The sequence below is a fragment of the Prosopis cineraria genome, unplaced genomic scaffold (assembly GCF_029017545.1).
Source record: "Prosopis cineraria cultivar Desert tree isolate PC_DT_omini unplaced genomic scaffold, ASM2901754v1 PC2, whole genome shotgun sequence".
Taxonomy (NCBI): domain Eukaryota; kingdom Viridiplantae; phylum Streptophyta; class Magnoliopsida; order Fabales; family Fabaceae; genus Prosopis; species Prosopis cineraria.
The window spans coordinates 46,489,685-46,504,816 of record NW_026555333.1 but is presented as its reverse complement, the minus strand read 5'-3'; the positions used below and the strand labels follow the sequence as shown (position 1 = coordinate 46,504,816).

The following is a 15,132-nucleotide window of genomic DNA, read 5'->3' as shown; positions in this document are numbered from 1 at the left end:
CCTTACTACTACCTGCAACTAACCCTTGAAAAATAATAATAATAATAATGAGAGACTCAAAATTTGAACTGTTTCAATTGGAAAATAATGAAGTTTATCATTATAATATAAGACCTTAAGTATTTAGATTCATCAAAATTTTAAAATGATTCCCCTCAATGTTTTATATTTCTTGTTGTCTTTTTTTCAATTGATTCAAAATTACTACTTATAACTTACGAGGAAAGAAATTAGTGTTGAATTTTAAAATTATTTATTTAAATATATAAATTTTTATTTTAAATAAAACAAAATAGGGAGGATGATAAGAAAAACCTTCTAAAAAATATTAATATAAAATTAAAAATTTTCGTATTAAAATATAATAAAAAGAGTATTGAAATTTAAAAACATTAATATAAAAAAATTTTAATTTAACATTAATATTATTACAAGATTTTTATTTATCATTCTGCCAAAACTCTTCAGACGGAAACTCTTCAGACGGGAAAGCTTGCACAGAAAGGAATTGATGTGATCGTGCGACACAGTGAAGCGTCCCACGTACTCTTCAAAGTTCAAATGGTTTAAATTAAATGAATTAAATTGGGTCAAATGAATTGCTGAACAAGCGTGGGTCATCTCCTTCCCTCCAAAAACCTAGCTCTTCAAATCTTTCCCTCCACATTTTCGAATCTTTCAAATTCTAATCCAAAAATCAAATCAAAGCAGAACCACCATTCGAATTCCAATTCCGATTTGCCTATATATATTCCGATCATGACCCTCCTTCATTCTCATCTTACCAGGTCTTCTTTTTTCCCCCAAACTTCCAACTCTTCTGCTCTTGCCCCATTATTCATCAATGGAGTCTTCCAACAACTCAATTTCCTTCGCCCGTAGCAATGATTTTCCCCATTCCGCTCCCCGTACTACCGGCGAGGTTCATGTTATTGTGGGTCCAATGTTTGCGGGCAAGACTACTGCTCTACTCCGTCGTGTCAAGTCCGAGGCTGACAATGGCAGGTTGATTTGATTTTTAATTTTTATTCAGCAGCCGCACACAAAAAAAAAAAAAAACAGTCTTTCCCTTTTATGAGAGGATTCAATTGAACTTAGAACCAAGCAGGCCTTTAGGAATGAAATTGGGAATTGTGTGTATTACATGTTATACGTGAATTATTGCATAGATGTCATATTTCCAGTTGCCATTTTGTTAGACAAGTGATCTTGATCTGAAGGACTAGATTCATCTCTCTTGTCTCCTTTTTGTTTTTATTTATGTAAAGAAATGTGGCGATGATAAAATCCAGCAAGGATACCAGATATGCAATTGATTCAGTTGTGACACATGACGGTATTAAATTTCCATGCTGGGCGTTGCCAGATCTGTCTTCATTTAGAGAAAAGTATGGCGATGATTCCTATGAAAAGGTAATAGCATTACCGTTGATTATGCTACATAAATATGGTTCTCCTGAAATCTTCCTTTTGATTTAAAAAGGCTTTTATGCAGGGCACTCTGAGGATAGGATTCTTATAGCTGTTTATAGACTTATTTCTTTGTTTTAGATCTTGTATGTGCCCGGTGAGTTGAGGTTTCATGGCTCAGCAACGCTGGGCTAGTAGGAAATTGTTCACTGTGAATCTATGTTGGCGAGGCAGGCTTGAAAGTGATTGTCCGTGCTACCTGCTAATAGCCTTATGTGTCAAGGGAAACGATGAAAACTTGAATACATTATTTTAGAATCCATCGACATAATTATGGTTATTTCTCCCTAAATAATGGATCAGTGCAATGATTGGTGACAATATTTGAATTTTGCATAGGGCATGTTGTGAGGGAATCTTGATCTTTGACTTGATGACGTTATAAGGGAATATGTTTTGATGCATGTGTTGCTCTTGATTTCTGACATTCTCGGATTACTGAATTTGTGGGTGCAGTTGGATGTGATTGGAATAGACGAAGCTCAATTTTTTGACGATCTCTATGATTTCTGCTGCAAGGCTGCTGACAATGATGGTAAAACTGTCATAATTGCAGGTCTTGATGGTGACTATTTGAGGTACGGTTCAAAAACGAATTTTCCCTTCCTTGATCCCCTTTGTCTATGTGGCTTACTGTACTACGTAGGCTGATAAACCACTTTAGGGCTTTTACGTTAATGCTTTTAGGTTTAATCATTTTCATTTTAAACACTAATAACATTCTTCTCATGATGGTTGTTCTACTCTTTCAGGAGGAACTTTGGTTCAGTGCTTCATATTATACCACTGGCTGATACAGTTACCAAGTTGACAGCTCGTTGTGAACTATGTGGCAAACGTGCCTTCTTCACATGGAGGAAGACGCAGGAGACACAGACTGAACTGATTGGTGGGGCTGACGTGTACATGCCTGTGTGTCGATTTCACTATGTTAATGGCCAAGTTGCCATGGAAACTGTGAGAAGTGTTCGGGAATCTCGTAAAGTGAAGAGTGAGTCTTTTCTAGAGGCAGCAGCTCCAGTTGCTTAGTGATATGATCATAACGACTAGGTTTGTGTTAGGTATAAGTTTGCTTAGTCTTATAATGAAAGCCAATTAGTGCCTTACAGATAGGATGGCGTTGTGTTGAGTTGGAGTTCACGTGGTTTAGGTAATATTGTCTGCTTGGTTGTCTTGATTATGTGTACATACGTATTTAAGTTTCTTCTTCGTCTTTTATATCTGTACTTGTACTTTGATCTGAAGGGGACTGAAGCAAGAGATCATGAGAGAACCTGAACTAAATCCTTATGTTTTATGACAATTCACAGAACTTTCAATAACAATCTTGTACCATTATGTTATCCAGGTTGAATCAATGTATTCTTAACATGTTCTTAATTTATGAAAATTGTATGAGAGAGAGTTTCTTGGTAACGATGCTTCCATTGCAACTCTGTTGAATGTGGATACAATTATAACTTACTTGAAATAACACTTGAGAGAAACTATAACATTATTTTAGTAGTCTAGCATGTCGCAACCATTTTGTAATTCAAGGAAAAAACATTAAATTTTTTGAACATTTCCATCGTTCATACATCAAGATTTAAAACACAGAATTTGCCTAACTTCTGCATGTTCTGATGCTAGGTTTTAAGGAAGGATTCTAACAACTTCTCAGCCTCTGGCTAAGATGGCCTGCAAAAGTGCACTCCATTTCACTCAACAAGCAATTCAAAAATTATGCTGAAGCCATTCAAGTCTATTGATGATGATTTGAATCAGGGAATGAAGTCATAGTGGCAGGAATCATGACCTACATCCAAAAATTAAACAGTCACATGAAATAGGATAAAAATGCACAATACAATTTACTACTGTAATTTTGATACATCTCCCATCTTAAGTGTGAACTTAATTCAATTAGTGGAACCATAACAAAGTTGAAGGAGATTAGTAGACTAATTTGATTTCAATGGATGAGAAAACTCAGTTACACCTACTAAAAATATATAATTATTAATTAGTCAAATAATAATGCTGTTATTAAACAATTAGTCTCATTTAAATTTACGTGGTCATTTGACTCAGCCCAATCTATACTTTTAAGATTCGATACCTAACAAATTTAAATTTTAATAACTCATATTAATGATCCATAATGAAAACGGTATAGGAAAGTTGATAATCAACCTATATTGGTGACGTATACACAGAATTAAATATTGAACTAGTTCAACGCATCAAAATTATAATATTACTATATAAGAGGGCATTATATCTGTAGTTCAACACTTGTATTGTTTGTTAATCCCTAAACTATATGATATTATAGTCCTGAATAATCTCACCCATTACATCACAGTTTCTAAAAGTGAAGTGCAATTGCATCATTAAATATTGAAATAAACAACAATATCCATCAAGTAATTGCAATCTGATCACATGGCTTATCTTGTTCAGTGCACATGGGGCACTTTTTGTGGATCTCAGTGCCGGTGTTCCTCAATATGTCTTTGATATAATAATGATTATAATATAAGTTATTGTTAATTAATTTATGTTTTAAAAAATTATTATTTTAAATTTTTATATCTTTTTAATCTTATTTTTAAGTAGCATAAATATAAAATTTAACTTATTCAAAACAATGTTATGAATTATTTAAGTAAAATATAATAAAGTAAGAATATAGTATAACTGAAATATATATGAACTTGCTTAATACCTTATATTTTAAATAAGAGAGACTTTAAAAAACATTCTACGTTCTAATCCCAAGATAGTATATTCCAAAAGCACAGAGAAAATTTACAAGAAAAGATTGTTTTAAGTTTTGACATCAAAGAGTTGACCGAACAATTAAAAAAACATCATAGGAAGTGTGGATCTTTGGGATTGGTTGGCCATTCACACCAACGGTAGGAACAAAGAGATTTGGTTTTGTAAAAGATCTAAGAAGACTTCTTCTTTCTTTTCCCTTTTATCAAAAAAAAAAAAAAAAAAAAAAGGACTTCTTCTCACTTGAGTAGTAAAGGAAAACGTTTGTTCAATGTTTCAAAGGACCAGCTCAATTGATTATGACAAATTTGGCTAAATTCCTTTTGGGATACTACATTGAATTATATTAAATTATTTGATTTTTGGGAGAATATCAATGAAGGAGCTCTAAAAGAATTAAATACCTCATAAGGACTTAGAATGATAGGATAGTTGTTAAAAAAAAATAACTTCACCTTATTAGAAGTTCTTGTCAGATATTACATTTTCTTTTAAGGTTCCTTCAATGATATTCTCCCTTGATATTGTTAGAAAATATTTCACCTGAGACTGAGAGCAATGTGTATATCTCTCTTAATAAAATTGGGATATATGTAAGGATTGGAATTCAAACCTTCAACCATTTGTTTAAGTGACAAAAATCCCTACTAGTCATGCCAACTTTAATTTATTAGACACCTCTTTTAATTATATAAAACTAACACATATGTTGCTAAGTTTCGTCAAAATATGCAGATCTCTTTCAAGGCAAAATATAAATTCTAAAAGTTACAATATTCATAAATCATTAACAGTGTAACTGATTTTAAGTTCCTTATAAAATGCATACCCAAATCCTGTTGCGTATGCATTCCTTGAATTCTACTCAAAATTATGTCGATAACATCACACTTTAGTTTCAAAATATACATAAATCTCTTAAAAATGTGGAGTATGTGCAAGTAACTATTTATAAAACTCAAGAAAAATTAGGGTAATATGCTCTTTGTTTTATAGTTTATATGTAAAAATTTTAAAATTAAAATACATAAAATGTTCAACTGATGTAGTAAATTCCCAGTGGAGGTCAATATTAATCTTCTGATTGTAGAGACTTAGGCAGGTTTTGAAAACCCCAAAAAAATGCATACAAAGTACAATTTGCTCTATCCTGAAAGTGAGGCCCAGATGCAAAACTGTAAGCAGAGTACAAATTACCAAAGTCCTAAAGAAAAGCATGCAAGGAAAAGGGAAAGTGTGATGATGAATGAAATACATACTTGGATCTTCTTGTGTGATAATGGCAGCACCTCTGAAGTAGCAAGATCCTCCAGAGTGCTTGAACTTCTGGAAATAGTTGTTGAAGGCAAAGGAAGCATGGCTCCTCACTGTGTTTGGGAAGAAGCAACTTTGCTTCTCTTGAATCTTACTGCAATCTGCTCCTCCTCTCCCACATGCCCAATCCATGGCTGCCTGAAGCTCTTCATCTGGTGTCTGCTCATCAGCTATGCACCATTGCTCATCCTCACCATTTACTGCATTCATTCTAAACTTTCAGAGATATGGGACCAATCATAATCATAATACTGATACTGATGTAAGGTTTGGTTTGAGAATCTGTGCGAGAGTGATTAATTACCTGTTCTGGGTGGAGTTATTGACAGGAAAAGCAGCAACACCATTAGCTTCAGTGTCAATGGAAGTGCTGCCATTTGTTGAAGGAGATAGAGGAAGCAGCAGAGAGACTTAGCTGGTAATTCAAGACTTGCAGGTTTGAAAAGAAAGGTCAAGTTGGGAAGTTTTATAACGACATTAATTCCTCAGATTTATTCTTTTAATCTCTTTTATTCCCTTTGCTTGTTCTCCCTACTCACTGTTTCACTTTTCCTTATTATGAAGCATCTGATTCTTCATAATAAACATTTTGGTTAAAGGAAGCGCCTTTCCACTTTCCTTATACAGGCAGTACTAAAGATACTAAAATTAGGGGTGTTCAAGAGATCAAGTGGCCAGGCTAGCCTGGCATGATACCCGATCTGAGCCGCCCCATGAACACCATTTGGATGCTTCCAATTCAAGTTAGATGAGAATTATAAGATGAGATGATGCATAAACTATCAATTAATTAATCAACCAACGTGACAATCACAAATCCATGGCAGTTATATGTGTGTGCAGAAAGATCTCAGTGAGGAATGTGGCGGGCACATGCAAAACCCAATGTTACCTCTAAAGCTTCTAAAGCATAAAAGAAATGTTTTCTCCGGTCATTGTCTAAGTTTGAAGCTTTCTTTAACAAAGCTGCTTCTGAACTTTAGATTTTTTTTTTTTTTTCCCCGGCAACTGATTATGTGTGGAATGTAGTGATTAGAAGAAACTAAGCCTAATTAATGCACCGATTACACAAATACTATCCTAATTGCAATGCTGACTCTTGAAGTCGTGATCTCAAGACTAGCTTGTGCGCTTCAAGTCCCTTTACATGCTTTCAAAATAATTTCTCCTTGAAATAAATACGCAAAAATAAAACAGTCAATATCATAAAATTTATAGATCAAGTCATAAATATTACCAAATTAAAGCATCAAATCACTGTCCAAATTTTCAAAATAAAACCAAAACATTGAAAAAAAAAAGAGTTATGAGAAATCAGAAAAATGAGGGATTGAAAAGATATTAGAGCACAGAGCTATGGCCAACTATACAGTAACTGTGAGCGTGAGCTATTAAGGGGGCACAGAGCAGAATATGTGATGCCGATGAACGAAGATGATGAGGAGGAGGGTCTGACTCTGTGCCGAAGGGTCAAATGAGTGATTGAAGTGACTAGTGATTAGGTTTGGGTTTGCATTTTTGGAAAAATGACAATTAAGGACCCATAAAAATGTTAATGATAATTATAGATTCTAAATTATTGAAGGTCATTACTTATAATAAATTATCTTTTGTTGATATGTACAATGGACTTTAATAAATTTTCAAATCATGTTATAAAAATTCTCAATTAGCTTTTATTGATTTCCTAAATAATAGCAAAAAAGTATAAATAATTGGCTTGTAATTTACAATTGATTCTTATAAATTCTTGCAAATAATTGGCTTACAATTTATAATTGACTCTCATAAATTTTTAATTGACATTATAAATAATTTTAAATATATTTAGTAGATTTTTTTAGTGATTTATTTATATATTGATAATAAAAAATTATAAGTGATTAGTTTGTCATTTACTATTGACCCTCATAAATAATCTCAAGTGTACAGTAGATTTCCCAACTAATTATTGATATTTTTTAAATTATAAGTAAGGACCTATTCATGGTTGAACAACAAATACCAGGCATGTCAGAGATGTTGGGTCTCAATAGATAACGAAAGGGGTCCCGAATTTTCTTACCACAGTTCGCTCGAATGTAAAAAGATAGTAGGTTTTGGTAGAATAAGTGTGTAATTTTATTAAAGTGTTTGAAAATTACAGACTAAAAATTAAGAACTAAAAAGGGCTAGTAAATGTAAATTATGCGAGTCTTGATCGAGTGTTGACTGACTTTCTCTGTTTTTCTTCTTTCTATTTATAGTGTCTAATGGTAGAAGCCTTTTCTTTGAGACTTAGCACGTTCTACGGAAGAATCAAGAATCCCACGAAACTTATAGCACGGTCTTTTCATTTTAATCAACAGCCCGTTTCACCGAACTACTTGGGCATAGATTTTGATATCACTTAGGATCGTGTCTTTGTGCCAATGGTCTGATATTTGAAGCTGACAGGATTTCGACATGTTTATGTGTTGTAAACTTTATTGAGCTTTGGGGCCGGCCTTTTTTGTTTATATTAGGTCTGACGTTTTAATTACTTAGCCCAACTAAGCTCGTGACCTATTTGAGCGACGTTTCATATTTAGCCCAAATAGGACCATAATCTATTATTAGAATTTTAATAATTTAGATCATGTAATTCCCAATTATCATTTTTTCTTAATTTTTTAAAAATTTTTTTATTGTTTTTTCAGGATTTTCTCCCTTTCTCATTTATTTATTGGGTGAAAAGTGATTCATCACTCAAGAGAGAATACAAGACTTGATCGCTTGTTTTTGAACACTTTAGTGTTGGTTGTTTAAATTTAATTAAATATTGAACCCTTCAAACATACAACTTAGCTCTCAAATTAAATAAGCTTGAACTATTTTCCTAATTCTACCTAATGGAAAGAAACATGTTAATTTTTTTTAGGCTAAAACAAACAATATAAACAACAAATTTTATTAATCACAATATAAAAATAATTATAAACACCAATAGCTGAAGAAAAAAAACACTCAAAAACAACTAACAATATAACCTAGCACACCCTTACCAAAGCAACAAAACAAAATAACAATAAAAAAAAGCAATAGACACTAATAGCCAATACCATCTCTATCAAAAACAGCAAAATAACAAGCTAAATAATCATCAAATAGGATCTGATACAAATAAGATGGTATAAGAGTCAGCCAATCATGTTGAAATACCCTCCTTGCAGCACCAATTGCCAGAACATTTGCAACCTTATTTCCTTGTCTAGCAACTAAGGGGAAAAAAAACATTCGAAAGCGATCCCTTCAACTCAATGAACTCCTTTAGCAAATCCTTACTTTGCCACTCATAGCCATCAATAGAAAGATTCATCAATTTCAAAAATAAAGATTCACAATCCAACTCAAAAACCACATAAGACTAGCAAATCTACTTCTCACAAACATAGCCTGCTTCAGTGCAAGACACTCGAACATAAAGGAGGATTTTGCAGAGACCGTCTTGTAAAAGCCACCCAAGAACGCACCCCTATCATCCCTGCAAACAAGACCAACTCTAGCCTTACATTCTTTAGCCAAGAAAGATCTATCAATATTAATCTTCATAACACTCCAAGGAGGAGGTTTCCATGACATTAATCTTGATGCAAGCTTAAAAAATACTCTACATGTAGTAGTTTTAGAAAGCACCTTAGCAATTTAAAACTCATTAACTTGTAACGTCACCAGCCTAACCACATCACTTGTATCTACCATATCACCTCTAAACACCTAATTGTACCTACTCTTCTAAATCCACCAACACATATAAGCAAGGATAAATTTACTATAGCCATCTAAACATTTATTTCCAATCAACATATCATAGAACTAGCTATCAACTCAAAAGGCATCGTTATCCTTAAATTGACTACCCAAACAACAACCAAACCAACACTTACTAGCCCAATCACAGAAGAAAAGGAGATGCTTAATAGTCTCACCCTCCTTTTCACAAATGGGACAAACAGGATCCCTAGCATACTTCTTATATAAAGCAACCTTAGTAGCAACTGCACCCCCTAAAACCCTTTAAAGAAAATTTTGAACCTTAAGAGGTATAGCAATTTTCCAAATACGCTTTCATAGTTGCCTCATAATACACCGACATGTACTAGGACCTCTAGCTAGTTCAATAGGATTTTCCAATTTGGCTACCACATAACTAGACTTGATTGAATAACAACCATCCCTGCAACCAAGCCAAACATAGGAATCTTTAAAATTGTCTCCTTTTCTACCATAGAAATTTTATCCAATACAATCAAGATTCCATCTGCCATTTTAAATTAAATCCACCACCTTCCTCTTCTCAATCTCATTAATAACAACAAAATGTAATTTATGACCATCCAAACTAGAAAGCCAGCCATCTCCTCGGACAAAGATATCCTTCCCATTACCCACCTTACCACATAATTCCTTCATCAATAAATCTTTCCAAAATACTTATCCAACACCACGAAGCCCTCAAAAAGCTAGTATTCACAAAATACTTACCTTTCAATATTTGGCACCACAAGTCATTAGGCTTCTGTAAAATCCTCCAGGCCATTTTTGCTAAAAAAAGCTTTATCAAAACAATGAAAATCTTGAAAGCCCATGTCACCATCCCTCTTGGGGATAGTCATCTTTTCCCAACCCTTCCAATGAATACCATTCCTCTCCTTATTACTATCCCACCAAAATGAGAAATCAAGCTATCAAGCTTTTTCTAGGATTTCAGAGGAAACAAAAAACAAGACATAGAATAAGTGGAAATTAAATTAGCAACTACCTTAATTAATACCTCACGATCAACAAAGGTAAGAAGTTTCTGTCTCCAGCCTTGAAGCTTTTGACTAGAGGTGGGAATCAGGGCGAGCCTGGCCTTTGAGGGCTCAAGCCTTAAAACCTAGTTACGCAAAATTCAACCTAATTTTGAGGCCTAACCCTTATTTAAAGGGCTAAAGGTTGGGCCTTTAAACCCTCTTTAAAAAAATCTAACATTTTAATTTTAATAAAACATTCTAAAATTTAACATAAAATAAATTAAAGTCTCACATAAAATTTGATAAAGATTTTAAATCTTAAATTTAAGATGAAGATTAAAATACTCATCATTGTAAATCCAAATTTTCATCGTCATCATCTAAAATAAAATATTAAATACCTCATATATAGGTCCACTTATTGAATATATAGGTGAAGATTTAATGTCAATTATCTCTACAATTTCTTCTTCATCACCAACAATAAATATTAACCAAATTGTGTCATTATCAATTAAATATATATATGTATGTGTATATATATGTAAGAAAACCAAGCTTATCAGGGCTGCCCGAGGCGAAGCCCTTTTTCACATGACTTATCAAGGCCAAGCTTTCAAGCTCCGACCCTTATTCCCAGCTCTACTTTTGACCTACCCTATCCTTTACATAAGCTAGGGTAGCAGACTTTGATTTACCCCAAACAACAAGTAGACCTAGATATTTTTCAAGATGAACAGAGGCAGAAATCCTAATGCACTTAATAATATCATCACGCACATTAGGAGGAGTATTAGTCAAGAAAAATAAACTAGACTTCTCCAAATTAACCCTCTAACCTAAAGCAACACAATAAACATAAAAAATTTTCTTCAACACTAGATAGTTCTCCTTCTTTGCTTGAATAAAAAAGAGCCTATCGTCTGTAAAAAAAACATTGCAAAAATACTGGAGCCCCTCTGGCAATTTTAATACCCTTCAACTCCTGCTTTCTGATATGATATTGAATCATGAGATAAAACCTCAAAAATGATAATAAAAAGATAAGGAGAAAGAGGGTCTTCTTGCCAGATACCCTTTCTCGGGATAAAAGAATCAACATTCCTACCACTAATTTAAAGGGACAAAGCCACAGAAGAAATACATTCGTTACGTACTTGACCCAAACAATAGAAAAACCCATTTTCAACTTGACACTTTCAAGAAATGTCCATTCAACCCTATCATACAACTTATTCATGTCAATTTTCATAGTACACTCCCACTTATCCCCCTCCTTCTTACACTTCAAATAATGGAATACTTCAAGCGTGATTATTACATTGTCTTAAATCTATCTACCATCAATAAATTCTCTTTGACACAGGGAAATGATTTTATCCATCAACAATCTTAATATATTAGTAACAATCTTTGTAATGACCTTATAGGACATTGCACAAACCTATAGGTCTAAAATGATTGACCCCCTTAGGCTTATTAGTCTTAGGAATCAAGACAATATTCATTTTATTGATATCAGAAATATCACAACAATTGCCAAAAAAATCTTGCACAAATTTACATACCTTTGACTTAATTTCAGGCTAAGCATTCTGATAAAATGCTGTAGAGAATCCATCAGGTCTAGGGGTCTTTGAAGCACCTAGTTGAAATATTTCTCGATCTCCAATTCTATAATAGGAAGAAGAAGGGAAGCATTATCTTCCTCCGAAACCACCTTATTCACATACAATAGAGCCTCCTCAACCATATTCAACTCAGAGGCAGTAAAAAGATCTCTATAAAAATCACTACACCTTATTAATGTCACCTTAATTCTCCAACCAACGATCCTCCTTACTCAGTAACCTCACCACCTTATTACGCTGCCTCCTTCTAATCACAGTATTATGAAAAAGCTTCATATTTCTATTCCCAAACCTCAACCACCCAACCCTTGATCTCTGCCACTAATACTTCTCCTTCCTATTCCAATCTTCCATAATTTTTTTAGTTATTTCTTCAATTCTTGCCACCTTGTCCTCAAAAAGAGAACCGTCATGGAAATTAGATAAACTCTTCCACAAGTTCTCAATAAACTTTCTGTTATTAGGAAAAACATTCCTACTCCATTGCACCAAAGCTTTCTTACACACCTCCAACCTTCTAAGAAAATCCTCCATATATGAATCCACCCTGCTCTCCACCTTATTCCAGACTCTCTTGACAATTGATGAAAAATCAACATGAATAGTCTAGTTATTCTCAAATTTGAAAGCCCTAGGAGTTATATCTTCCTTAAAACAACAATTAACCACAAGAGCATGATGATATGAACCAATAGGTTTAGTATGAAAAACAAGAGCTTTCTTAAAATTTTCTTTGAACAACATATTGCCTAGATCACGATCGATATGCTCCCTAATGACAGCATCCCCCTCTCTATTATTACACCAAGTAAACTAAGGCCCTTTATATTCCAAATCTATCAACCCACAATATAAAATCATACATTGGAAATTCAAAATCTTCCTTATAGATCTGGGCCTGCCACCTACCTTTTCAGTCTGAGAAGCCAAGTCATTAAAGTCTCAAACCACTAACCAATCACCCCTTACCCTTTTAGCAATCCATCTCAGCTTATTCTAGACCACCAATCTCTTCTTCTCATAAGTTGGACCATACACAAAGATAATAAATTAAGGACAAACATCTGAACTCGACAAAACCTTAACATGAATTAGATTCTTAGAGGAGAAGAGACCATAAAGCTAGACATCCTCATTCCACCACACCCCTATACCACCAAACAAACCAATTAGCGCTACATAAATCTCATTTGTCATACCACAACTCCTTTTAATCCTACTAGCATGCCTACTATACATTTTAGTTTGCATTAGGAAGATTATAGAAGGAGAATAAACACGTACCAAATCCCTCCAGTTCCTGACTGTCAAGGTTCTTCCTAGACCTTAACAGTTCCATGATATAAGCTTCATTGATCCTTGATGGCCAGCCACCAAGACCTTCAAAAATCTTAACATTACTCTTTCAATCCCTCACAACTTTAAACTTAAATTCATCACCCTCAATTTTACTACCATCAACCATAACCATGTCTTCCTCATCATAAACCATATCAACTAACTCAGATCACTTAGTATTTGAAGCCCTACCCTTCAAACTAGAACTTCTGTGAAGTCTACTCTTCACTCGCCTCAAATGATGAAATTTTCTTAAAGGCACTTTCTTGCTTCACCCACACCCTACACCTTTTTCCTTCAAGAGGCCAAGTATCATTAAAGGCTTCTCTTTTCAAACCCAAACACTAAGCTTCACAACTCCTCCCACACCTCCTCTGCTACATAAGGCACTAAGGCCCAACAACCCTCCTTATAATTAGGATCCTGGTTTTTAGAATCCTCACAAAAGCCCTTACAAGTATTCCTAGCTAGATCAGACCCAACATCTCCACCTAATCTAGAGGTAGCCTTCACTTTCATCACCTTTGAAATAACTAGATCGTATAGAGATTCCTGGCCCATGTCCTCCTTATAGCCACTACTCTTACCAAAATCAACAGGTTGACTCGACCTCTTTCTCTCAGATAGACGCTTAGAATTGAATTGAACAGATAAGGACCTCACCTTAGCAGGATTAACGGAGAACGCATCAAAATCAACACGATCTCTATCATTATGCGGACCAAAAGTCTCCTTATGCCAGTTGTCACGATCACTGTCAACCTTACTAATCGCAGACATCATCAACACTAGCCAATGATTTCAAACTACTATCAAGGCCTCCTCCCAATTCCAAACTTGGCTAGTAGATAACAAGACACCATGACGTAGTTCAAAAGGATTTACAATAGACATTAATCTTAGAAAACCATACAATCTTGGTTCATGCCCTAGTTTACCGTAACCAAAACAAAAATTAGTCAATTTCTTGTACTTGATTAACATCCAGTCTCGATCATTATTAGGCTTCGGAATCTAGAAGCCAAAGGCAAGAAGTTTCCTCAAGTCTATAATCACATGAACATGCAAATAACTTTTAAGCATCCTCTTTTAGAAAATTGGGTTCTCTACCATCGCAACCTCTCCTACTCTTTTCCTGATTGTAATAGCATTCTCAATATTCATAACTTCCAAAGGAACACTATGAATCTGAATCCAAAAAGGTGCTTTACTAAAATTAAAATCTTCGATTGCCTTATACTTGTCATGCTCTTGGAGATTCAATAAATGCCCGTTCATTGACCACGGCCAACCACGGAGAATTCTATTATATTCCTCCATAATTGAGAATTTGAAAATTGATACATTCTCTGTCACTTCCACAATATCCAAACCTTCATATAGATTCCACGCCTTTCAAATCATCTTTTCCATAGTTGGACATTTAATCTCCTTACCACATAGCACTTTCCCTACTAGAATATGCTTCTCATCCTCCTCCTTCCACACAAGTGGTTCCTCAATTAGATTCTCTGAATCAGCACCGAAACTACTACCAGCCCCCATACTACGATAATAGGAATAACTTGATGCTCAAAAATTGATCATTGAAAGTATAGTAAACAAGATAGGAAACAAATCTGATCACAAATCGAACAAATAAAATAAGCTCCCATGATGAATCGAAGAGGAACGACCACACCCACACACTCACAGTGTGTGTGTGGGGGGGCGTGTGTGCGCTCCCACTAAGGAGACAGTGACAAATGATATTAAAACAAGCTATAAGAAACATGTTAATTGAGTAACTTGTGGATGTTCACAACTTCACATGGGAGAGTATGATGCGAAGATGCAAAAATATATGAATTCAATAAACTTTT

At 34.3% G+C, this 15,132-nt stretch overlaps 2 protein-coding genes across 2 annotated transcripts; one reads left to right on the top strand and one right to left on the bottom strand.

The window, feature by feature from the left end:
* Positions 1-614: 614 nt before the first annotated feature.
* Positions 615-2,886, top strand: LOC129299593 (thymidine kinase). The gene is made up of 4 exons (XM_054938076.1): positions 615-1,005; positions 1,269-1,413; positions 1,927-2,048; positions 2,223-2,886. The coding sequence occupies exons 1-4, from the start codon at positions 845-847 to the stop codon at positions 2,497-2,499; spliced, it is 705 nt and encodes a 234-aa protein (XP_054794051.1). The 5' UTR covers positions 615-844; the 3' UTR covers positions 2,500-2,886.
* A 29-nt stretch (positions 2,887-2,915) lies between these two features.
* On the bottom strand, positions 2,916-7,020 carry LOC129299602 (glucan endo-1,3-beta-glucosidase 1). The gene is made up of 3 exons (XM_054938084.1): positions 5,852-7,020; positions 5,493-5,747; positions 2,916-3,268 (listed from the first exon to the last, which is right to left on the bottom strand). The coding sequence occupies exons 1-3, from the start codon at positions 5,922-5,924 to the stop codon at positions 3,234-3,236; spliced, it is 363 nt and encodes a 120-aa protein (XP_054794059.1). The 5' UTR covers positions 5,925-7,020; the 3' UTR covers positions 2,916-3,233.
* Between the last annotated feature and the right edge of the window lie 8,112 nt (positions 7,021-15,132).